This window comes from Pelodiscus sinensis, chromosome 2 (assembly GCF_049634645.1).
Source record: "Pelodiscus sinensis isolate JC-2024 chromosome 2, ASM4963464v1, whole genome shotgun sequence".
NCBI classification, from domain to species: domain Eukaryota; kingdom Metazoa; phylum Chordata; order Testudines; family Trionychidae; genus Pelodiscus; species Pelodiscus sinensis.
This window is the reverse complement of record NC_134712.1, coordinates 34,775,937-34,802,097: the sequence shown is the minus strand read 5'-3', so window position 1 is coordinate 34,802,097 and position 26,161 is coordinate 34,775,937. Positions and strand designations below refer to the sequence as shown.

At 43.7% G+C, this 26,161-nt stretch overlaps 1 protein-coding gene across 2 annotated transcripts in view; it reads right to left on the bottom strand.

Moving 5' to 3' along the window:
* The window catches only part of NCALD (neurocalcin delta), a 92,073-nt gene that overhangs the window by 2,952 nt on the left and 62,960 nt on the right, over nt 1–26,161 (bottom strand). Inside the window, exons 2-4 of one of the 2 annotated variants that reach the window (XM_075920262.1) lie at nt 21,686–22,082; nt 6,390–6,495; nt 851–1,156 (exon numbers count right to left, since the gene is read on the bottom strand). In XM_075920262.1, the coding sequence (XP_075776377.1) occupies nt 1,122–1,156; nt 6,390–6,495; nt 21,686–22,063 (519 nt within the window). In that variant the 5' untranslated portion in view covers nt 22,064–22,082 and the 3' untranslated portion in view covers nt 851–1,121. Of the gene's footprint in view, nt 1–850; nt 1,157–6,389; nt 6,496–21,685; nt 22,083–26,161 lie in introns of those variants that run through there. The other variant, XM_006122405.3, reaches the window with a different exon arrangement.

Here is a 26,161-nt window from a genome sequence, read left to right as displayed (position 1 = left end):
ATGTGAGGGCTGTTGGCACAAGTGCTTTGGGTCCTTGCAATCGTCCCAGGACCACAGGAAGAGAAGGGAGGGGGGCTTTAAAAGCGATAGACCTGTTCTGATACACACAAGTACCTTTTCCAAATGTATGTTTCAGTTACTCTCATCCATCTATTCACCTGAGGTTTGCAGGTTTTATTACTATGGGGCAACCTCTGAGAAGCTTGTGTTCAATGGAACAGACAGAAAAAATTCCACTGGGATGGAGAATTGGTTTGAATCCAACAGTTTGAAATTTGAAAACAACAAATACAAAGGGCTTTCCTTAGAAATAAGGTTGCCAGGTGTCTGGTTTTGAACTGGACAGTCCAGTATTTGAGCTTTCTGTCCAGGAAACAAATTCAGAAAATACCGGACATATAAACGTCCGGTATTTTCTAATTAAGTTTTTCTTATTATCGTGAGTATCAGTAAATAGTTGCGTACTGCCTGCCTGGTAGACGAGCTCACACTGCGTGAGCATGTCTACCAGCTAGGCAGTACACAACTACGCAGTAGAGAAGAGGGGGTGGGGCCGGGGCGGGATGGAATCCCCGGGGCCAGACTCGCTCATGCTTCGCCAGGACCAGGCACAGGATGGGCAGCACCCTGGGATCTGCGTGTGTCCGGGCCAGCCCCGCTCCCTGTTGGCCGGTTCCCTGCCTCCCGCTCTCCCCCCGGCCAGCACTGCTCCCCTGCAGCTGGTTCCCTCCCGGCCAGCCCCGCTCCCCCCAACACCCTCCCGGCCAGCCTGCTTCCCGCTGGCCAGTTCCCCCCCGATCTCCCCTGGCCAGCCCCACTCCCCCCCCCCCCACCCCCGATCTGAGATCAAGTGTGTCCGGTATTCTTTTTAAACCATCTGGTAACCCTACTTAGAAATAAATAAATCAAATGCACAACTAGAAAAGAGGAGTAACTGGCATGGGGGAGTACAGTCGAAAAGGATCTGGTGGTTATAGTGCATCACAAATAGAATATGAATAAGCAATGTGATGCAATTGCTAAAAAGGCTGATATTTTGGTGTTGTATTAACAGGAGCTTCATATGTAAGACCCATCACTGTCCTGCTCTTCTCAGCACTGCAGAGGCCTCAGCCGGAGTACTATGTCCAATTCTGGGTGCCAATCTTTGGGAAAGCTATGGACAAATTGGAGAGAGTCAGGAGGAGAGCAACAAAATGGTAAAGTTTCAGATAAGTGGCTGTGTTAAGTCTGTTTCAGCAAAACAATGAGGACTTCTGTGGCACCATAAAAATGGTTAAAAGGTTTAGAAAACCTGGCAGGAAGTTTTAAAAAACTGGGCTTGGTTAATCATGAGAAAAGAACACGTGAAGGGGGGAACCTGATAAGTCTTCAAATATATTAAGGGCTGTTATAAAGAGGATGGTGATCAATAATTGTTCTCCATGTGAACACTCAAGGTAGGACAAATAGAAAAGACCTTACTCTGCAGTGAGGGAGATTTAGGTTAGATACTAGAAAAAAAAGTTGTAATTATAAAGGCAGTTAAGCTCTGGACTAGGCTTCTATGAGGGATTGTTGAATGCCAATCACTGGAAGTTTTTAAGAAGAGATTGGAAAAACACCTGTCTCGGATGGTCTAGGTTAACTTTATCCAGCACTGGGGATTGGTTTGATGACTTCTTGAGGTTCCTTCCAGCCCATTTCTGATTCTAACATTCTGGAAAAAAATCATCTGTTTCTGCAAAATCAAAACTTTCTATAGGAAAATCTTGATTTGCTGAAAAATTGACTTTCCAATGGAAAAAAATTGAAATATAATATTTCTGAGTGGGCTGAGTTGACCAGAATTAGACATTTTGTTTTGTTGAGCTGACCTAAAATGTTTTGTTTTTTTCAACGAAACACAGAAATGCATTTATTTTTCAGCGCATTGCCTTATGGGATTTGTAGTTTAGGCCCCTGTTCTCTCCTATTGTCAGAATTCACTAAAGAAATGCCTAATAGAATGTCTCTTGCCTGAACTTCCACAAGGTATTATGCCATAGTTTACCACTGAACTGACTCTAAACAAATCATTTCAATTTGAGGAGTGTCAAAAAGCTTCGTTTGGACTGAAAATGAAAAAAGGAAACATTTTTCTACATTTTCTAATCAAAACATGTCAATATCCCATCCCTCCATCCAAACACAATTGGTTTTCCAAAATTCCAACTTATTGTCCTGATTTGGGATGAAAGCAAATGTTGTGATGTGGGACAGACATTCTGAGTTTTGCTCTAATTTACATCTTGTCCAAAGGAAATTGCTGACTGCTCTGCACATCGGATGGGCCTCTACTCTCTTATGGCAGCTACATGGTAACAATTGTGTCCTACCACCAAAGAGCATAACATTCTGGTTTTGTTGTTATTGGATTTTCCTGTTTTTCCTAGAAAAGCCACAATCCTACAAAAAAATCCTCTTGCACAAGAGCCGTTCTTCCTGAAAAAATGATGAAGAACGGCTCTTGGGCAAGAGGGGTTTTTTTGCGCAAAAAGGGCTCCTAATTAATTATGCACATGAAGCGCAGCAATATGCTAATCCATGCTTCACTTGTAAACACTACCACGTGCACTTGAACCGGGAATCTCTGGAGCTTAGTATAGGAGCCTCTACTCTGTGAGCTAAAAGCCAGCTGGCTCTCAGCCCAGGTTGTAGAGGTCTCTTGATCTTATCTGTTGCTATGGTCTAGGTGCCACTGCATAGGACAGTGAACCACACTACACATGTGGGATACATAAGCTCTTTGGGGCAGGCACTGCCTACTACTATATGTTTGCACAGTGCTTAAAACAATGGACCTCAACTGCAGTGTTTAAGTGTGACCACAGCACTACAAGTTGGACCATGGATGTTGCCAGAGCAGAGAGCTCCAATTTTGGGAGGTACAACCTGCAATTTATACTATTATAAAAGGAGAGGTGGCCGTCATACCATCTGTCACAGAGAACATTTGGGAAGACTTGAGAAGTTTCTAATGGTAGGCAGGCCCCAGCCCCACCTACAGCCCCGCCCCCTCTGCTGAGCCCCAGCCCCACCACAGGAAAGGAGAGAGTGAGTGCTTGCATCCCAGCCTCCCTGGAACAGCGGGGAGGGAAGAGGCCACACAGCCCGAACCTCCCCACCCCCGGGAGCAGCAAGGAGGGAGGTGACCACCTGCACGCACACCCACCACCACCACCATGGGAGGGAAGAGCGCACACACATCCCACCATCCTTGGAGCAGTGGGGAGGGAAGAGACCGCATGGCCTGAGCCCCCCGCCCCTGGGAGCAGCGGGAAGGGAGGAGGTCCCGCAGCCCGAGCTGGCCCAAGTCTCCCTGGCCCCTGGAGCAGCAGGGAGGGAGGAGTCCATGTGGCTCCAGCCTCCCCGGCCCCAGAGCAGAGGGAAGGGAAGCAACCGTATGGCCCGAGCCGACCCAAGCCTCCCGGCCCCTGGGAACAGCAGGAAGGGAGGAGGCCATGTGTACATCTACCATCACAACGGGATGGGTATGCTATAGATCATAATAAGTAATGAAGACTAAATCTGTCTGCTTAATAGGCAGTACAGTCGTACCTCAAAGTTACAGGCTCACTAGTCAACCACACATCTCATTTGGAAACAGAAACACATATTCAGGCAGCAACGGAAACAAACAAACAAAAATCAGACAAACATAAAACCTCACCAAATACAGGACAGTTTGTGCTAAATGTAAACTACTAACAAAGGAAAATTAAAAAAAAAGTGTGAAGGTAGGAAAACTGTTTTGTGCCCTTTTCATGTAAATTCAGATGGCAAAAAAGCATCATTTCGTTCTCCACAGTAAAGTTTCAAATCTGTGCTAAGTTAACATTCAGTTGTAAACTTTTGAAAGGAAAACCATAATATTTTGTTCTGTGTTATGAACAACCACCAGATCCAAGGTGTTTTACTGTTCTGCCTTGTTTACCAAAACAATGACACTAACACACTTGATCAAAGCTCCTGTTTCTACACACTCTTCCAGAGCCATCTATCCAGCTAGATGAGGAATTTTAAAGGAGACTAAAGGGAGATAGTTCTCACCTAGGCTCCTCTAAATACCCCAGCCCTAGTCTGTCTATTAGAAGGCCCAGTGACCTGAGGCGCAGACAAACCTGGGTTCTAAATCTGTCTCTCACACTGACAGTCTCCACAACGATGAGCACCCTGACAAAAATCCTACAGTAGATAGTCTACCAATCTGAAAAATAGTGATAATATTTACTTTATATTAACCTATTAATCTGAATGGTTTTGTGGATTCATATTCAATGTCTGTAAAGTGCTGCAAAGATGACAAAAGTTATACTGCTTAAGACCTATACATTAAAGAACCACTTAAACTTAGCTGAGCTGTTTAAGATCTTTAAAAAATCTTGTTACTCTAAAATCCATCCCTCGTCCAATTGTATACCACACCTCTTTCCATGAAACATTGAATTCCCTTTTGTAAACACTTCTGCAAATTAATGAAAAGAACAATTGCAATGTATGTTTCTAAGCAACAGTTCTCCAATATCACGTCCCCTTTAAAAAGTCTGACCAATTTTAGAACTGTTCCACCTCAGTTTAATGAGGTTACATTTCCTTAGCTGTGGTATTCTGTTAATTTCCTTTCTTTAAACCCTGAAGTCCTGAAATATGAAACATAAGATAAGGCCCTGAATTTTCACACATCCTCTTGGTTAGCTGTATAGTTAGTGGAGATAGTCTAATTTTTTCCCTTCCCTTCAGCAAACTGGATGTTGCAAAACTGACTATAAGCCCATAGATGTCTGCTAAGCAAGTACTGTACAGAAGAAAGTAAACATTAGTATTATATTTAAGTCAATAACATAAGTTAAACAGAAAAGATTCTAGGAGTGACATTTTTCCAATAAGTAATGGATTCTCATTTTTATTACTTTTACAGCTTTGTAATTTTTTTTTACTCAACTGCTAACAACATTGTAGAGGGTTCTTTTAGCACAAAGGGACTATATATACTGATGAGAAAGAGATGCTCAAGAGATTTAAATACTTGATTCTGCACTTTCTTTCACCTTGTATAATTATTTATACCAATGAAAAGTGGGTATAGACTGCTACCATCCTGATTTGGCAAGTGATTTACACCTACTTTGTGCTAGCGGAAATGACTACACGTCCAGTTTGAGATGTGTCTGTGATAACAGCATAAAAATGGACTGATGTGTACTGATGAGCACTATGAATCCAAGTTTAGAATATGATCTATGATTTACTGCCTCTCTGAGAGATCTAACCAGAGTGAGGCAGAGGGACAGACAGAATGAAGTGAACAAAGAAAAGGAGCCCCAGAACACCCCACTGCCTGGGTCTCTGCTCCAAAGAATCTGAGTCTCCCACATCCCAGGTGTGTGCTTCATCTAAGCACTATGACAAGGTGGGATTCTTTCTCTCTACTACGCAACTTCAGCTACATCAATTGCATAGCTGAAAAGTCAAAATAGCTTAATTTGGCTTTTGGCGCTGTCTACACAGCGGGAAGTCAAAGGAAGAGCACTCTTCCTCCAACTTCCCTTACTCTTCATGAAATGAGGGCTACTGATGAGTCAGAGTAAGAAGCCCTCCAGCCCAACATTTTAAAATAAAGGCTTATTCCGAAATAACACTGCTGTGTAGACGTACTTTCTGTGTTTTCACAAAGAAGTGCTGATTTGGTTCAGGAGCCTCAATCCAGGAGAGGATTTTAGGCCAAGAATCCCAATCAGAGATAGCCATCTTCCTCCAGGACATCAGTCTGGTACCTACATGGCCAGATCGAGGCCCTAAGCCCATCCCTTTCTTCTGCATTTCACTCCTAGGTAGGTTAGGCCACTCTCCACTCAGCTTGGGCCCTCTCTCATGTACCTAACCTTCTCCATGTGTTGTCTGGAGAGCCTGAGCTCCTAACCTTGTGTTGAGGTTTCCATTAGATAGCCTAGAAGTTAGGGTTACAATGCCAAAGGTCCTTTGGATCTAGCCTTCGTGTTTTCAGCTTCAAGGCATTTATAAACATTAACAAATAAATCCTCCCCAAACCTCTGAGAGTTAGATAAATGGAGAAACTGCAGCACAGACGTGACAGGACCAAGTTCTGCTTTCAGTTGCTCTGGTAGTATCCAGAGCATCTTTGCTCTCAAGCCAGCAGAGTTAATAGAGCATAATCAGGTCCTAAGTGGCTTCTCCGAGGCCATAAGAGTCACTGCTTTAAATACCCTTAGAGGAGAGACTGAGCCCACTGACTGTCTTGACATCAAAATGATCTCTATTTCCTCCATCAGTCTAACTCTTGGCTGCAAAACCAGCTGTCAGTCACTGCAGAGTAGAGACTCTTAAAGGGAAATGCCTAAGATTCCTACCATCTCGATTGGTGTCCATCTGACGGAAGATTTTCTCTGTTCTTTTCTCTGGTGTTGACTCATCTTCTGGCATCTTCATTACCGAAGAAACCATCTTATAGATTGCCTAAGTGGGTGACAGAAGCAAAGCACTGGTAACAGATATTGGATCTGAATAGAATGTGGCTATTATCAGACAGTGAAAACAACAAACATAGCATCACCTAAACCTTAGACAAGATTCTCACCACAGATTCCACATAGGAGTGACAATGCATAGACCTATATGCACATTTGCTATTTATACAGGGGACTTTCTGAACAATAACCTCATTTTCTTATCCAGTTTCTGTTAAATACAGCTCTAGCTTTGGACCAAGGTTATATTTTTCCCTATTAACCCTATATTTCAGATCAACTCACCATACTTACAGTATATTATAGCTTTAGGAACATTTCTACAAATCATCAAAATACACTAGCTCAGTAATGAACTAGTGAACGGATGGTTCCAAATGCAACATGATACACACTGTGTGTCTCAGCCAAATCTTTTTTCCCCCTAACCAACCACACCACTCCCATTCCCCATTATTTACTTTGCTCCAATTCTGTCTCCTTTCCTCACTCTTTGCCAGTTATTTTGTCTGTTTATACCATAACCTTTCCAGGGCAGGGGGACCCATCTTACTGCATGCCTATGAAGTGCCTAGCACATTATAAATGAGATATGTTACCCCACTAAATTTTACATGTGCATACACTAACAGATATAACAACCTCATCTGGGTGATTCCACTGAGAAGAGAAAACTTGGTGCCACACCAACATTGTACTGTTTTCAACACATTTTATATATTTACTCTTCTATTTCAGATATATTTTCCACCTAGTAAGAGAGCTAGATTAGAGAATTTTAATCTTATGACAAAAAGAGCCATATTTCCTAAGATGGCTGTCTGAATTGTGCTTGCAAAATGCGAACTCACAGAGTGCATGCAAACCCTGTATTTGAACATGCAATCTACTATTTTTGCCCACAAAACAGGCAATTGGGCACCTAAATTCCTATTTGCACGTGCACAAATACATGTTGAAACCACAGGTGCACATGCAAAATTTTGTAACAGCCACTTTTGGCGCCTCAGAGTTTTTCACCCTGGGTATACACCCAAGATCACTTAATATAATATAATTTCACTTTCTAGACTGCATCTGGATGGTCCTTTGCCCTGAAGGTATTAACCATCCAGACAAAGGGGACCCCAGGAAACCGCTGTAACAGAAAACACAGCTTCATCACTTGGAGGCTACTGTTAAGCAGTGTGAGACCCTTCCTTTCACTGAATGATGAACATCCTGCTTTCCCAGCTTTCGCAACTACTTCCCTTTTGTTGACAAAACCTGCTCACTTTTCTGATCACATAAGTTCTAAATAACAGACAAAATCACACCCCAAGAAAGACATTTGCCTATATAATTAAAGATTCATCTGTTTGTTGAATGTAATCAAACATTTGTCCCCCTAGATTATGCCACTAACATTATGGCAACACATTGCACAGGTTGACCTCTAATAGTTCCTTGACTCAAGTTATAAAACACGCTTGTGGGATCGGAAAAGGACATTTTGATATGAGCAACTGACAGGTAAATGGGGGAATGGAATGAGTGTCTGATTCATGATCATCATGACGTATCATGAAAAGTGCACAGAAGGACTGGAGTCGCACATGGCAGGGCAAAGTCTAAACACAGAGGAAGACACAGTGCCTGTCCCAGGAAGGTTACAATGTAACAGGCATAAGGACTGGGAAAGGAGAGATAAATGAACATGCTGATGGAGGGAGGGAGAGAGGGAGGAAGGAAGGAAGGAAGGAAGGAAGGAAGGAAGGAAGGAAGAAAGAAAATGATGCTCAGAGCTCACCCCAGCCCCTTTGGTCACCAGTTTGCAGAGATTACAGCAGCACTTAGCCTTAGAAACCTGTCACTCATTAAACAGTTAAACTTTTATTTAGAGGGGAGGTGAGTCCATCCCAGCACGCTAGTGCACCAGACAGCATACAGAGTACAGGGAAAGCATGGGGCAGAATGACCGTAGCTAGGTTCGCAGTCGTGGTTACACACCAAGTAACCACAGTACAAAAATGAAGATTTTTTTTAACCAAGTCGTTTAAAGATGTCATCATTCGACATAGTCCTTTAAATAGTCCTTTTAACAGACAAGTGGTAAGAGCAATATGTGAGATGTTCTTGGACAGCCAGAGCAGGGTGGGAAGAACGTAGCTAATGTTCCTTTTATGCTGAAAACAATGTGTCTGGTCAAATCTTTGTGGCCTCTCTCAGTTGCTCAATGAGAAGTTTTCCTGTGTCATGGCCAAATGAAAACTCAGGATTTGCCCCTGTATGAAGGGTGTATATCTATACTGGGCTTTTAAATGAGAAAGCTCTCAAAGGAGGCAGAAGGAAATATTAGGATACTCTCTAACCCAGGGCCAAATGCTGCTCAGACCTCTACCTGGCCATGCTATGGTGCCAAGTGTACAGGTGCCTTCTCCACTTCCTGTGGAGGCGTGGGACAGAGCATAACGGGAGTCGTTGGGCCGACACCACTGTACATTCAGTATCCTCACTGGTGCTAAGCACTGCTGATAGCTGACTCTACACACAGGGGAGCACAGATACCTAGTGCCATTGCAATCGCCATTTGTGCAGCCTGTCTCTCACAGGGCCCACAGCACTTGTTATGGCAGCTAAAGTCAGTACAGCCCTGGAGTAAAGAAAATGATGTTCAGGAACAAAGTGAATCCTGAGAGAAGCAAGTGCAGCTCTCTCAGTGGTCCATGGGATGTAGGCCAAAAATACATTTTATAGCTTCACACATTTTAAAAGCCAGAAGGGACCATCACAATCATCTAGTCTGACCTCCTCCATAAAACAGCCCATAGACTTTCACCCAATAATCCCTTCTGCAGGTATGTGGGGGTGGTTTGCATGGGAGGAGGTGAGGGAGCATGCCAACTTTATCTTACTTGGAGGTTGGCTGATTTTCCTGCTGAGCTCTCTCTCTCCTCATCCTTCCACATTTGCCAAGTGAGAAATGGGGCAAATTTCTCTGCTTTGCCACCTGTTTATAACCAATTGACACCCAGCACGTAACTGACACCACTAGTTATTCCATTGCTGCATTTGGCACAGCCACTTCCACGGAGGCTGCACCTGCTTCCTGCATTTGACAAAGTGTCAGAGCCAGGAGTGGGGGTGGTGATGACAGCATGAATTTCCAAGGACTGTTTTACACTGTTCTAGAATCAGAGTGCTACTCTTTCCATTTGACTTTAGTGCCGTTTTATTACAGGGTATCTAATGAATAGAACAGGGGTCTGATCTATCACACATTGATCTCCCATTGAGAGTTTTAATACAAACTTTAAAGGGAGCCACATCAAACCCAATTTCTCCCCAGTTTACAGATCAGTTAATTCTGTAAGGGGTCATCTCGGTGCTGCTGAGATTGATGCAGCGGTGTTTATTCAGTGACTCTGGTGAAAACAGGATAAGTTGATGGCGGTGCACTCTCCCATCAACTTTGGTACTCCACCTCCCCATGAAAGCCATGTTAATGGAAGAACATCTCCCTTTGACCATTCAGTGTAAACATTGCCCTATGTCAAATTAAATGACACCAACTTATATAATTTATCTAGTGTAACTTAGATGGACTTACCACACTAGCATAGACCTGGTTTAAGAGGAATGGTTAAAGCCACTTCTGTTGTCTCTGCATGACAACTTAAAGTGTTACATTTTTTCTGGGATAAGTACTGTGAGTATGCCCTAGCAAATCCACAGGATGAGGGGTGCGTTGAAAATTTACACTTACGGCAAAGTTTAAATCTCTTCACTTACAACCTTAATTTTACCCAGGTTCTCACCAAAGTGGTACCATTTCAGCAAAGGGGACAGGTTGGAACTCTTTAGCTAGATTTCATCTGTCGCTTGAATGGAGCGGTTTGCATGGTGGGTGAGTGCACAATGGAAGTGAAAAGGAGTTTGTTATGCAGGTGAGATGGGCATCTGGCACTGTACGTTTGGGTGGCAAAACACTGGGAAACAGATGGGAGGAATGTGTCCACAAAGCATTATGGATGCTCTATCACAGAATACTAAAACTGGAAGGGATGTCGAGAGGTCATCAAGTCCAGCCCCCTGGACCAAGCACCATCTACATCAGTGGTTCCTAGCCACTGGTCAGCAAACTGCTGGCTGCCAGGCCGCGGCTGCTCTGGGGGCCAGGTCTGGGGTACACCGCCCAGCTCCTCCCCTCCCCCTGTAGGTGTTGGGAGGAGCCCAGCAAGGCCCTTCCCACAGAGCGGCTCATATGGGCAGTGCTGCACAGTGCCGGCCCAGTTATGCTGCACCATGAAGGGCTGAGTGCGGCTCCTGCCCAGCCCCCAACCTGGAGCAGCCCGTCCTGCCGTGTCCAGCCTTGCTGTGACATGGGGGCCTCTCCGTCTGCTGGCCATCCTGCAAGGGCTGGCGGGAGCAGCCCAGGACTGGTGGGGTGATTCTGCTGCATAGTGCCGCTGTCGGGGCCACAGCTGCACAAGCGCTGAGCTGTTAATCCCTGTGCAACCACCCCCAGGCACTGGGACCTGCCACTTTCTGCTCAAGTCCCCGCCTGGGTCATTCCAAGCAGCCTCCTTCCCCTCTCCCAGCTCTCTGTGCCCAGCCCTCAGGGGCTCTGGAGGTGGGACTAGTAGTGGGGGGAGGCTACGGGGGCAGGGCTGGCAATGGGGGGCTCTGGGGATGGGGCTAATATTGGGGAGTAGGGGCTGTCACTGGAAATAGGAGGCTGGTGCTGGGGGGCTCTAAGCCTTAGGGGGTGGAGGTGAAACTGGCTGTACATGGCAATCCTGGGGGGCTTTTGGTGGACCAGTAACATTTTCTTTGCATATCTTCATAATGAAAATGCAACTATGCAAATGTTACCGGTCCACCAAAAGTTTGTGAATGGGTTTGTTAGTCTGCGGTATAAAAAAGGCTGGGAACCACAGATCTAGGTCATTCCTGACAGATGTTTATTTAACCTGATCTTAAATATCTCCAATGATGGAGTTTCCACAACCTCCCGAGGTAATTTATTCTAGTGCTTAACCACCCTGACAGGAAGTTTTTCCTAATGTTCGACCTAAACCTCTCTTGCTACGATTTAAGCCCATTTGTTCTTGTCTTATCAACCATTAAGGAGAATAATTTTTTTCCCTCCTCCTTGTAACACTATTTTTAGTATCTGAAAGCTGTGATGTCCCCTCTCAGTCTTCTCTTCTCCAGACAAAACAAATCCAGTTCTTTCAATCTTCCCTCATAGGTCATGTTTTCTAGACCTTTAATATTTTTTGTTGCTCTTTCATGGACCTTCTCCAATTTCTCCACATTCTTCCTGAAATGCAGTGACCAGAACTGGCCACAATACTCCAATTGAAGCCTAATCAGCTCAGAGTAGAGTGGAAGAATGACTTCTTGCGTCTTGCTTACAATGCCTGCTCCCACACCCAAGAGAATTATGTAGGCCATACATTTGCAGTGATTCTGCTTCAGTGTGGGCAGTAACCACTCCATCCATCAGCCCCTCACCCCCAATCCAGTCACAACATTCTGCCAACCTGCCATGCAAAGCCAAAGCACTGCAGATGGGATCCTCCAGGTCATGCCACCGTCTTGGGGGAAATTCAGTCTTAAATTCCTTTGGGGATGTCAGTGACTGACAAGTCATGACACTCAAAATTCAGCCTCAAACTCGATCCTCACAGCAAAAATGAATCATTGCATCTTAATCTGACAGAGCTAAGGGCTGGAGTTTTCATTCCCAAAGCACGTAGATTAAAGACTGGCCCTTTCCAAATACACTTTTGAAATATCCGTCTGGTGTAATAACTCCATAGCTGTGGCTAGTTCCAGACTCATCGCAACAGGACATAATTGAAGCTCTTTATCCTGGGGTGAATTTCACCCTGTGTGAGTCACTTGCTATGCGTTCCATGCAGCATACTATAAATAGGGCTCAACATGAGAAAACAGCTTTGCCAGCCAAACCATGAAGGGAATATGGAGTTTAACAGGCTGCTCTGCACTGCCAAGGGTATTAACCCCTTGGTAGATGGCCTGCACAAAGGCTCTTCAAGGCATGGGAGTCCCATAGAGCCTCTAGGACAGCGCTGTACAGCAGTAACATGGGATTTCTGTGTTTAGTATGAACCAAGGATGTGGTCTCCATGGTTGCTCTGAATATGCTGAAACATATGGGAGCATAGGGCTGGGGCTGGGGCAGAGCCATGAGATCAGTGCTTATAGGGCCATCAGCCAGGAGCCATTTTATAGGGGTGGGGTAGCAAGAAAGTGGCTTCTATTGCAGCACCTAGGCTGGAGTAGCTGCTCTGGAATGTTGATCTTATCCCCTCTCCAATCCCATGCATCTCATAGGGGCTGACTCCGTGGGTGCCTGGGGGCTGGAAGACCCACAGGAAAAAATAATGAGTGTTTAGCACCCACCAGCCACTCACTGGTGAAATGAGGAATAACGGTAGTTCGAACTAGGAAGCCTAGTTCGTGCCCCGTGTAGCCGCGCTGCACGGGGTTCGAACCAGCGGGGTTTTAAAAATGGCGGCTCCCCGCTTATGCAAATGAAGCCCGGGAAATTCAAATCCCGGGCTTCATTTGCAAGTGCAGTATGCCTACATTACCCCGCTAGTTCGAACTAGCAGGGTAGTGTAGACACACCCTGGTAGACACACTCACACGGTGTGAGCATATCTACCAGGCAGGCAGTACACAACTACATACTGATACTCATGATAATAAGAAAACTTACTTAATTAGAAAATACTGGACATATATTTCCTCAATTTGTTTCCTGGACAGAAACCTCAAATACCAGACTGTCCGGTTCAGAACTGGACACCTGGCAACCCTAGCTGCCAATCAGCTGTTCAGCAGTGGGTGGAAGGTGCCTGGGAAAGGGAGAAGAAGCAGGGGCAGGAGGAGGCAAGGTGGAGCCTTGGCAGAAGAGGCAGAGTGGGAGCAGGGCTTTGAGGCTCAGGGGAGGTGGAGCACCCCCTGGGAAAGGTGAAAGTTGACACTTGTGCATCCAGAGACACACTGTAACTAAAATTCCCTGTGCACACATCTACCCAGCGTTTCCTCAGAGATGGGTACTGCTGCGGCAGCTATTGGTAAATGCCTTCTTACAGAGCATGCACATGCATGTCCCTTCTCCCCATGCACGCGCTATATGAGAGTCATCTGAAGAAATGGACTGTGCCCACGAAAGCTCATGATACCATCTACATGTTTTGTTAGTCTTTAAAGTGCTACTAGACTATTTATTGTTTTTTAAAAGTCACACAATAACAACACTAAGCACTTCTCATCAGTAGATCTCACAGCACCTCACACTCCAGGCCACATGGCTATTTATGCCCATGAGAACTTGTGTTAGGGATGTAAGCGAGTAGTTGACTAGTCGACTAACTGATAAACCTAGGCTTATCAGTTAATCTAGTTGACTACTCACTTCCCCCCCTTGCTGCCTCTGTGTCAGAGACAGCAAGTGGGGGAGGGAAGCAAGAGCTGGTGATGGGGTTAGCTGGCTTAAAAGCTGATTCCTCCCAGCACTGTCTTTGCAATGCTGCCTACCCCCCAGACAGGGGATCCTGCCAAGAAGCAGCCTCTGTCCGTGGTGGTCTGGACTGGCTGCAGACAGAGGCTGCTCCAGCTGGGCAGGCAGCCTTGCTGTGGCTCTGCATTTTAAATGTATCAAGAGCTGGGCTGCCAACTCACCCAGCTCTTAGGACATTTAAACTGCAGAGCTGCAATGGGGGTAGGGACTGAGCTGGGTTTCCTTCCCTTATTGAATAATCGACTAGTCAATAAAAATTCTATCGACTACCCGATTAGCCAATTAACCGCATCTTAACATCCCTAGCTCACAAACGTGTGTGTACACAGGCAGGGGGTAATACCCCAACCTCAAGTGCAGGCACAACATAATAGCCAGGTATTGCAGTGCCTAAGTCCCTCTGTGGATCTGTGCCAAAGTGCTCTAAAGCATACAAATCAGCAGGTTGGCAAAAAAAGAAACTAAATGTTTTGTCTCTATTTGATTTCACTTATAGTAATCCCTGGGCTCCCTGTAAGAATGGTGGACAGGGGAGGGGAGGAGAGAAGAGGAATTTCCAAGGACATTATTTTCAAATGGATGGTGTCCTTTATGCATTAGCTTGATGCATTGTCTCACGCAGAAAATCAGCCTAGAATATAATAAATCTTACTGAATCAATATGCAAATGTATCATAGGTAAGAGACTTGTAATAGGTTCCTGAGGGATACACCAGTGATGCAAACATAACTCCTTTTTCCTTCCCACGAAAAGAAGGATCCTGAAGATTTATGTCCCAGTGGAGCACATTTGATACAGTACCCTCTTTCCTCACATTTAAAAGCAAACCACCCCCATCCTACTTGACTTTGCTGAATTACAGCTCAGCCTGTTAAAGTACATTTCTTATCAACTCAATCCCTAAAAATAAATCTCCAGTATGAAAAACAAAACATCCATACTAATCTCAGTTTCACACGCCATTACCACTCAAAGGGTATGTCTACACTACCCCCCTAGTTCGAACTAGGGGGCATAATGTAGTCATACGGAGTTGCAAATGAAGCCCGGGATTTGAATTTCCCGGGCTTCATTTGCATAAAGCCGGCCGGCGCCATTTTTAAATGCCAGCTAGTTCGGACTGCGTGTCGCGCGGCTACACGTGGCACGAACTAGCTAGTTCAGATTAGGCTTCCTAATCCGAACTAGCTAGTTCGTGCCACGTGTAGCCGTGCGGCACACAGTCCGAACTAGCCGGCATTTAACAATGGCGCCGGCCGGCTTTATGCAAATGAAGCCCGGGAAATTCAAATCCTGGGCTTCATTTGCAACTCCGTATGACTACATTATGCCCCCTAGTTCGAACTAGGGGGGTAGTGTAGACATACCCTAACTTAGTTCGAATTAGTGAATCTAGACCTAAAAACTACTTCGAACTAGCATTTTGCTCATTCGAACTAGCATGTCCACATTGAGTGGACCCTGAACCGAGGTTAAGGCTGGCCGGAAGCTGTGCCGGCAGGGCATCAGGTTAGGACTTAGAGAGTGGAGCTGCTGTCTCAGGCTAGCCGAGGGCTGTGCTTAAAGGGACCAGACCCCCACCCCGGACAGACAGTTCTCGGGGTTCCCCGCTTGCAAAGCAGTCCTGGCTTGGAGTGCCCTGAGTGCCCACACTCGGCACATCACAGCACTCGGCCATCAGCCCGGCTGCACTTGCCGCAGACTGCCATCCAGGGGTGGGGTCAATCGGGGGGCTGCAGGAGAGTTTCCACCCCGAGGAGCCCGCAGAGCCACCCCAGTCCTCCCTATCGGGGGCTAGTACCCCATTCCTCCCTCACCTCCTTCCACTTACCCCTCCCTAGCCCCCCTTCCAGATGTACAAAATAAAGGACACGTGTGTTCAAAAATAGAAACTCTCTTTATTGAACAAAACTCGGGGAGACTGGGAAAAGGAGGTGGGAGAGGGGAAGAGAGAGGGTGGGAGAGGGGAGGGCAACTAAAATCATCAGGGGTTTGGAACAGGTCCCATATGAAGAGAGGCTAAAGAGACTGGGACTTCTCAGCTTAGAAAAGAGGAGACTGAGGGGGTATATGATAGAGGTCTATAAAAGCCTGAGTGGTGTGGAGAGGGTGCATAAAGAAAAGTTCTTCATTAGTTCCCATAATAGAAGGACTAAAGGACACCAAATGAAATGAATGGGTAGCAGGCTTCAAACTAACAACAGAAAGTTCTTCACAAAGCAAATAGTCAACCTGTGGAACTCCTTGCTGCAGGAGTCTGTGAAGGCTAGAACTATAACGGAGTTTAAAGAGAAGTGAGATAAAGTCATGGAGGTTGGGTCCATGGAGTGGTATTAGCCAGGGGGTAGGAATGGTGTCCCTGGCCTCTGTTTGTAGAAGGCTGGAGACGGATGGCATGAGACAAATGGCTTGGTCATTGTTTCGGTCCATCCCCTCCAGGGTACCTAGTGTTGGCCGCTGTCGGCAGACAGGCTACTGGGCTAGATGGACATTTGGTCTGACCCAGTACGGCCATTCTAAGCTCAGGGCTCAGGGACGGGGGTCTCAGTGGACCACCTTGATTTTCATGCCAACTTGCTCCTGGGTGGCCAGGCTGGCAGCTCTCCTGCCCTAGACGGCCACTTTCCTGTGCCTAGTGCGGAGGTCGTGGATGAGGTCCACGATACCCGCACTAGACCAGGCGGGCGCCTACCTCTTGCGGACCTGGGCAGGCTCCTGGGAGCCGCCAGCCTGGTCCCGGGAAGAGGCGGAGGGCTGGGAGGCAGCGGGTGGCTGGCTCAAGCCATGCCAGGTGCAGGGTCTGCTGGCTGGGTGCATGCACCTGGCACGGGCACCGTAGCCAGCCCGTGCCCCTTTAAGAGGTCCGGGGCCGGGAGGGGGGCAGACGAGTTTCCCTGGTGGTGCCCAGAGTGGCCACCAGGGAAAACTGGGGAGGGCTAGCCTCCCACTAGTTCGAATTAAGTGGCTACACAGCCCTTAATTCGAACTAGTTAATTCGAACTAGGCGTTAGTCCTCGTAGAATGAGGTTTACCTAGTTCGAATTAAGCGCACCGCTAGTTCAAATTAAGTTCGGACTAGCGGTTTGCATGTGTAGCGCCTATCAAAGTTAATTCGAACTAATGTCTGTTAGTTCGAATTAACTTTGTAGTGTAGACATACCCAAACATACTCACAGAGCAGTCCCCATGAAGCAAACTAGAAGTGTGATCGAGGTTAAACTACTGCACGGTGGGCACGCAACTGATAGAAAGATCACACTCAAAGAGTAGATGGAATGGTTTGCCATCCAAGTGGGAAAATGTATTTAGTAGGATCCTTCAAGGGGCTGCGCTGAATTCAGTACTTTTGAACATTTTCACTGATGACTGGGATAATGGACTGGGGAGAATGCTAATAAAATTTGCAGATGACACCAAGCTCAGAGGAGTTGCAAGCACTTACAGGATTAGAATTCAAAAGGAATTTGACAAATTGGAGATCTGGTATGAAATCAACAACATGAAATTCAATAAAGCCAAGGACAAAGTACTCCACTTTGGAAACAAAAACCAAATGCTAATCTACAAAATGGGGAATAAATGGACAGGCAGCAGTGTCTCTGAAAAGAACTGGGGGGTTATGGTGGATTGGAAAAGTAAATATGAGCCAAAAATGTGATGCAGTTTCAAAAAAGGCTAATGTCGTTTGGGGGGGAGGGGAGCATTAATAGGAATGTCCTACGTAAGACATGGGAGGAAAAAGTCTTTTTCTCTATTTAGCACTGGTCTATCCAACCTGGATGCAGGGGCTGGGCTAGATGACCTCTCAAGGTCCTTCAGCCCTACATTTCTAAGGTTCTATGAGTTGAGAAGGACAGGGGAATACTTGCAGATAAAGTTGCCTGACAAGCAAAACTTGTAGCTTTATAAAGTAGCTGGCATCTTCTCTATTTGGGAAGTTTCCTTTAGTTTGCAACATGAGAACAGCAGCTAAACAAAAAGTTTACCAGGTTTCTTAGATTAAGGCTCTTGCTGTCAAACCTTAGAAGATCCCTCAAGATTTTGGCAAGAGAGGGAGAATTGAAAGCACAGACACAGGTAGAATGAGGAGCTGTGAAAGTCTATAAGCAGGGGAAGCACAGCAGAAGGGCAAGGGTGCTAATCAGAGCCAGCCCTAGATCCAAAGGCACCCCAGGCAAGGAGCATCTTTGGTGCCCATCCTCTCCATGTATTACACTTTTGAATACATAATTTTTTATTGCATTTGTTGCCCATTTCACAACTTTGATGCAAGATTTGCAGGTATGGTTTATCCCTGGCATAGCAGAGGATAGATTTGCATGCAAGGATCTGTAAATCTGTATTTATTCATGCCATATAGAAGCAAATATAAAATATCTAAACCTGTTACTGCCAATGTTCTATTTTCCCTTTTGTCACAAACAACAAAAACAGCACCCTGAGTCTGGCACCCTCTAAACACTGCACCCAGACAGTTGCCTGGCTCCCCTTCCCTCCACCTGTCCTGGTGCCAATACTAAATGGCTATTGAGTATATTAATTAATGGAATTTGTCCTGAAAAATCCTGTGCTTTCTTGACCTATGTGGTGAAAAACAGCACAGCTGTGTCTACATTGGCATCCCTTTCCGGAAAAGGGATGCTAATGAGACACTTCGGAATTGCAAATCCGCGGGGGATTTAAATATCCCCCGCGGCATTTGCATTTACATGGCTGCTGCTTTTTTCCGGCTTGGGGTTTTTGCTGGAGAAAAGCACCAGTCTAGACACGATTTTCCGGAAAATAAGCCCTTCTCCGGAAGATCCCTTATTCTTACTTTCAAGTAGGAATAAGGGATCTTCCGGAGAAGGGCTTATTTTCCGGAAAATCGCGTCTAGACTGGCGTTTTTCTCCGGCAAAAACCCCGAGCTGGAAAAAAGCGGCAGCCATGTAAATGCAAATGCCACGGGATATATTTAAATCCCCCACGGATTTGCAATTCCAAAGTGTCTCATTAGCATCCCTTTTCCGGAAAGGGATGCCAATGTAGACACAGCCCACAGGTAAAAGGAAGGAGGACCATATTTTTAATCCATTTAATTTTTTCTTCCAGTGATGTGATGATGAATTTTGCAGCAAAATGTGTTTTATGAATTTTCAAGACTCTGTGTTACTATTAGAGAAGGAGTCTGAAAAAAGAGTGAAACAGCAGAGGAGCCTGTCTGTCCACATTTCAAAAGAGGTCTGTTATTCAATTCTCTCTGTTTTTAAAGATGGGGCTGGGTGGAAACTGATTCCTGTGTGGTTATTAGGGATGCCAGCTCTGATTGAAGCTATCTGGAAGATATTTTCCACCCCCAACAAGATGTTCCATTTTCTTAACACATCTTATTAAAATCTCCAGGATTGCTTTCAATAGTCACTGGGAGATTGATGCCAATTCTGGGAGACTCCAGGCCAATCATGGAAGGTTGGAAACCTGAGTGGTCATGTTGGCTACCTCTTACCTATGCATCTGTTTTTATCTCATTTGCATTTTTTGTGTTCTATTATTTTGCCTTGAGAGTCACAGTAGTACAAATTGATAGGCACAAAAGGGCCTCTGCTCTTTGGCCTTAAACAACCTGGCTCCACGAATGTAAAATGAAAAGTCCTTCAGTTTGTGCTCACATGACTAAAGAGCCAAAGTAAGTCAATATCTAAACAATTTGGTTAGCTGTTCTGTGGCAACTGGAAAAATAGTGCCCTTGATAGGAAAACAACTACATTCTCCATAATTTAAAATTTATTTTAGAGTTTTATATTGTTGGCCATCTCCAAGTATCTGCAAACCTTTCTTGTCTAATAGGTTGGCAATAGTTAGATCCCTAGTGTACTTTATGGTGTTTCATGGTCTTTTCAATTAGGAGGGACAGAAAATCTGATTGGGTGAGAGGCAATTTTTATTTGTTTTGAGTATTTTTTGTTTGTTTATTTATCCTTCTTGGATCTTCATTATTTGGGTTTTTTTGTTGTGGGGTGGGGTGGGGATGAAAAAGGGTAAAATTAGAGAAAAATCCAGTAATCTGAAGTTTATTTATATTACCTAAAGCAGGGGAAAATTTGTAAGGGAGACAATATCTTCTCACTAGAATATTTCATTGCATTTGCTATGGCACACAGGAATGATTATGTGTATGTCTTTGAATGAAAAAAAAGTGATCAGCTAAGGAAAGCATGTTTTATTTGTCCAGTGAAGTGTAAGGCCCAGTCCACTTTCACAATAATCTAAGCAGCTATAGAGTCAAACTCAGAAGAAGTTACACATTGGTCAACTGGTGAGACTCTAAATGGGTGCCAATTACACACTGAGGGGATGTAAAGAGGTGAAACCAATCAGCAACTCATAGGAGATGTAAGAAGCTGCAAGATAAAGCAGCCAACTTGCATACCCTTTTATTCCACTCTACTCTGCTTTTCCTTCTGTCCCTTAATGATGTATTTCTGTTCCCTTGCAACTTATTCATACTTATTCTGAATGTCCCCTGTAACCAGATGCAACTTCACCGATGGTGATGATGCTGTACCATTTTTATCAGGCTGAATTTGGCACATAATTGTTAAAATATTCATTAAAGCCCTGTCAAGTTAGCTACATGAACTAGCTAATTCTCAAACAAGCATTAATAAAATAACAACAACAAATAATAATAGACAAAGATGGTTACAACTGAGTCAAATATATAGTCTGATGTACTGTATACAAAACAGAATGAATAACTAATAAAAAAGGAGCAGGATGACATGCATTTTGTAATCAGCCATCATAAATTGTAATTTGTATGTATTCCATTCCCTCCACTTCTATTGGATCATTAAATGTGGGTAGTATTGTAGTTAGCACTTCAGTAACAGGGAGGCAGGAGCTACCTTAGCAGAGGAGGATTCAAAGTTTGCACATGTACTATAACAACAAAAAAAATGCTTTCAATGGATTTGCTATGCCCTCAAGGGGAAAGACTCAGCAGAGAAAGATGAAAATGGAGAATTCCTAAGTGCAACACTAGATAATATACCTGAAGCCACGTGTGGAATCACAGTATAGGGCTTGTCTATGATAGAAAATTGTATTAACTAACAAAATGTAAAGCACTCAGGTCATGTCTGTGGTTAGGAAAAGAGTTTTCAAACCTTTTAGCTATTTCTTCACATAAACTCTGATTTTAAAGAGGACTTTGCTCTTGGTAAACAGGGCCAGTCCCATTTAAAAATGTGTTAGCTGGTCTGGGTCAACCCATGGCTCCCCATTAGAGTGACCCATTAGCAGCTGATGTAGCATTAAATGAGACAGTCCTTGTCTACATGGAGTGCTTTGTAATATTTATTATATGGTTAGGTACTGTGTTCGAACTCAGGATAATTTCCCAGCACATAGAGAAGAGCTCATAGAGTAGCAGCATGAATCTTCAGGAAAGCTTCAAATAGCTGTGAACATCCCCATCTCTACTCTAATTGCCACATTTCATAGTATCTTTATATGTTCAAGTAAATATACAGTAGACCAAGAACAAGGGAGAAGGTACCACAATAACCTTTTCCCCACCCAACAGTCACAGTATTGCTCCGACAGTTAAATCAGAATGAAGGAGAAAACGTAAAACTCTACTGAAGTGTACATACCTGCACTATCTCCAGCATTTCTGACTTACTGATGTATCCATTTCCATCCAGATCATACATGCTGAATGCCCATTTCAGCTTTTGCTCCAGTTTACCTCTAGATGTTACACTCAAGGCTATGATAAATTCTCTAAAGTCTATTGTTCCATCGCCGTTAGCATCGAAAGTGCGGAATACGTGTTCCGCAAATTTGGAAGCGTCCCCATAAGGAAAAAAGTTCCCATATATTTTCTTAAACTCCTCCATAGATAAATGTCCACTTGGACAGTCTCTCAAGAAGCCTTTGTACCACTCCTGGATCTCATGTTCTGTAAAGTCTGTACTTTCTAGCAAATCTTGCATGACCTCAGGACGTAGTTTGCTGTTCTGTTTTCCCATGTTGGTGTCAAAATTTTATCTGAAGAGGAAAAAAAAAACAAATTAATTTTGTTTTTAATTTAGTGGAGAGGGCAGAAGAACAATGATTCTGAATTTTCTGACACTAATTGACTTCAGTGCAGTTATTCTAAACTTTTGCCAGTGCAAGCTAGATAAAATGTGGGGCAATAAATGTATTTATCATCTTCCTTCCTTTGAAAAATGGCATTATTTTTGCTACCACTAAATACTATGCACTATGATTATATATCTATATTATATATACACACAGAGATTTCTAAGTCTTTTCATAGGAATTACAATAAAATAAAATTCAATTCTGATTTATCTTTTAATGCTAAATCACACTAGAAGAAAATTCTGCTGTTCAATAGGATGCCAGCCCTGCTGCTTGTAGCAGCTTATGAGATACCTTTCTTGATGAGTATGGATCTGCACAAGTCCCTTTTTTAGTTAACATTAAAATTACAGGAGTTGGAATCTGAATAGAAGCCAGGAGTGGATTCTTTTGCAATACACTACTTACTGTATTTTTGGTACTCCTTTGTAGCCAGCAATCAGAGCTATCCAATAATGGAATATTGATTTAATTAAGGTCTTTTCAAAATCTCTTTTGGAAAAAAGAAGGGACTTGCTAATCACGTCATTTACTACATTGGAAAGTCATTTCTCTTCCATTAACCATGAAGAAATATTCCTGAATACATTTCATATGTCCAGTTCTCAATTAAATCACCTTAGTTATGGTTTCTTAAAGTAAAACTATGTATTCTATTGTGCTATAGGTCTAATAAGGATTTATGGCCTGGTTTTTAAATACCATCTCAGAGCCTGATTATGTTGCCCCAAAAGACAGTATTATTAATTTTACTGGAACTTTTAAAAAACACATCTCCAAAGAAATCCTACCTCGTTTTCATGGTTAAAAGTGCTTCTCTGGTTAATTGCTGTGCAGTTATAGCCAGGTTCTCAGCTCTTACTAAATTTCAGTGCATGACTGAATTGTGGGAAGCCATTCTTTGCAAAGAAAAGTTAATACAAATGATCACATTTGTTATGCAAATGAATGCCATAAAATATGATTTATGAAAATGTAACTTAACCGGGTCATAGCTATTTGTGATTTAATCTGTAAAAGCCTTCAAAATCGTTATGCTACAGCCAATTCACAATTTCATAGTGTCAAACTTCTGAAAAATATCTGTAACGGCTAGTGAACTTCTAACAAAATATCCCTGCAGGTTTGAGATACAAATTTCTTCTTGGCTATTTATAGCAATAGTCAATGGGAAACGTGAAGTGCAGTGGAGTTTATATCTGGCCTCTCCCCCTTCATTTCTGGAAAGAGGAGGCAAAAATGTACAGACTGTCCTCATTGGTGCTGAGCATTTCATATGTGCTGCAGGGTACTCGCAACTTCCACTAAAGTCAGAGTGAGATTTTTTTCAGGTTTGGGCCTTAAAATCGAATGTTTATAGACCTGAACAACCCTCCCTCTCCTGCACATGCAGAAAATGAGAATCGAGAAGCACCTTTGGCACTCGGTGGGTGGAAGCCACAACTCCCTCTTTTTGGAAAAAGAAGGGTGCCTTAGACTCGATGGGCTCCTGGCCTTACATTTAACAGCTTCGTTACACTGGTAGCAGCTATTGTGCAGGACAGCAAAATGAGTCATTTTGACACTTCACTGGTTGACTCTTGTTTAGCTCACCTACCTGGGTGCACTAGGGAAGCACGGCCTCCCCCTGGAATCACTTTTCAGTTATCTTCTTGCCATGCATGGCAGTAAGCACGGGTGGGAATTCTATTACCCTACTCCAGGGGAAGGGTTGGAACTGGGCATTCACAGACCAGCTCCATAAGATCAATGCACAGCAGGTCATGGCACTCTGCCTGGGCTCTGCAGGTATGGAACCAGAGGGTCTGGCTTTGACTCTTGCTGTTAATACACCCCTATTTACCGTGCCCCAACTGCTGTCATTGCTTAGTGATATTCTACATATTTACGTCTTCTGTTCTCTCTTCATACTGTGTGTCAGGCCTCCAGTCCCTGATCCATGCTGTTAATCATGTACATGCATGTCTCTCTTCTACTCCTCCTAAAATCCCTTGCAGGACACAAGAAGGTGAATATTTACCAAAAACAGCCTGTTAATGCACATACTCCTGCAAAGCATGTTCTCCTGGTAGCATCAGCTATTCCTTTAGACTTTCATAGGGTTAGCTGCTAACCATGCTTTGGAATAATTAGGTGTCTTTCTTCAAATAAACAGCTACTTCACATAACACATTTTCTCCTCATTTGTGTATTTTGTTTCTCTCTGTATCCCCATCACTGAGGGCTGGAAGGTTGATGTTGCCATAGCCTGATAATTAATGCAAAGCCAACAGTAAATATGATAGTATGTGGGCACTGTGCTATATTATGTCATCTTGCAAATGATATAAGTATGTCACAAAAGGCACCAATTGCCAAGATAAGAGCCTGTGGTCAGTAATTACCGCAGTGCAGTCACAGAAAGCTGTGTAAATATTCAAAAGTTATCTCCACAACAGGTTACCCTCGGGCATTTTTCTTCCTCAGCCTGTCTTGAAGGTTTGAATGTTTGAATGTTTTTTCCTTTGTGTAGTCCACAACCTCATGGCCTTTTTCAGCGGCTCTCTCCTCTTTCAATCGTAGGTGAACTAAGGCTATGCCACTTATTCTGAAATTAGACACCCATGACTAGAACATTTCAACTGACGGGCTTGCGGGGCTTCAGCTATGGGCCTCTAAAATTGCAGGGTAGACTTTGGGATAGGGCTGTAGGCTGAACTCTGGGGACTCCCAGAACCCTGCCAGCTGGAGTCACCTGACACAAACCAGCTGCAGGTGTTTCCTTGCAATGTAGACATACCTAAAGTGGACAAACTGCAAGTGAATACCATATGCGCACACAGCCTTGGGGGTCCCAATTATATTCTAGTTCAAGAGATTTAACTTCTTCAGTAAATCTATTAGAATAAATTTAATGACTCAGACTTTACACACACATTCCTTATAATTTAGAGCAACATTGGAATGGATAAAACTCCCTCTCTTCCAGCATCACAATTCAAGGTTCCATAATTTTTTGGAACCTTGAAATGTGTTTCCTTGCTACCATTTCTATTTGGCATTTATACTGTTTAACTACTGCAGCAGTCCTTATAAGTGCTGGGCAATAGGTTCATTCATTCATTCATTCATTCATTCATTCATTCATTCATTCATTCAAGCAGCATTTCTGAAGCATTTGTTTGGAAGAAAAAGCCAACTTATTCAAAACTACCCAGGCTTTGCAAACAGTGAAGGCAGGGAGGAGAAAATACAGCAATAAGATTTGGGCCTAGCCACCCTGACTATATCCATTTAAACTGTCAAATGGCAAACCTTGTCAAATTCAAAGGAAGAACTCAATTTTTAAAAATCTCAGATTCATTTTAGGAATACATACAAGTCATTTCAGCAAACAAAACTGTAACAACAAAAGGAGTACTCTTTACAAAAAGAGTTTAATATGCAGAAATATGCTAGATAAAACAAAACTGTACAGTAATCAGGAAGTAAAAACAATGCATGAAGGAGGAGTAAAAGAAACAGATGAAAAGGAAGATGATTTGCATTTGGGAACATTATTAAACACTTATATTTTGTATTTATTATCATGAGGAACAGCCCTCATTATCAGACTATTTCTTTGCTACTAACTAATCTACTGTAATTTCCGTTTACAAAGCTAGTTTAGTGAATGATACCATTCAATCTTTCATGATAGACTTATAGTCTTTATCCAATGTCCTGAAATTGATTGTTACTGTGGAGTAACAATCAATATATACATTATATAAAGCCCGCAAAAGCTAAAGACAGAAATTCAAAACTTGTAGCAATGTCCTCCGAGAGGCTGTGCAGCTGCTGCTCTTTCTTGGGCTAACCAAGTTAGTATGTTAATAATGGAGAGACTCTTACAGATATCGAACATTATAAGAGTAGTCAGCCTCTAACCCCTTTAGATTTATGCTGCTGCAGTAGGACTGCAGCTGCCGAGTGTTGTCTCTTGTTTCTCTTTGTCATAA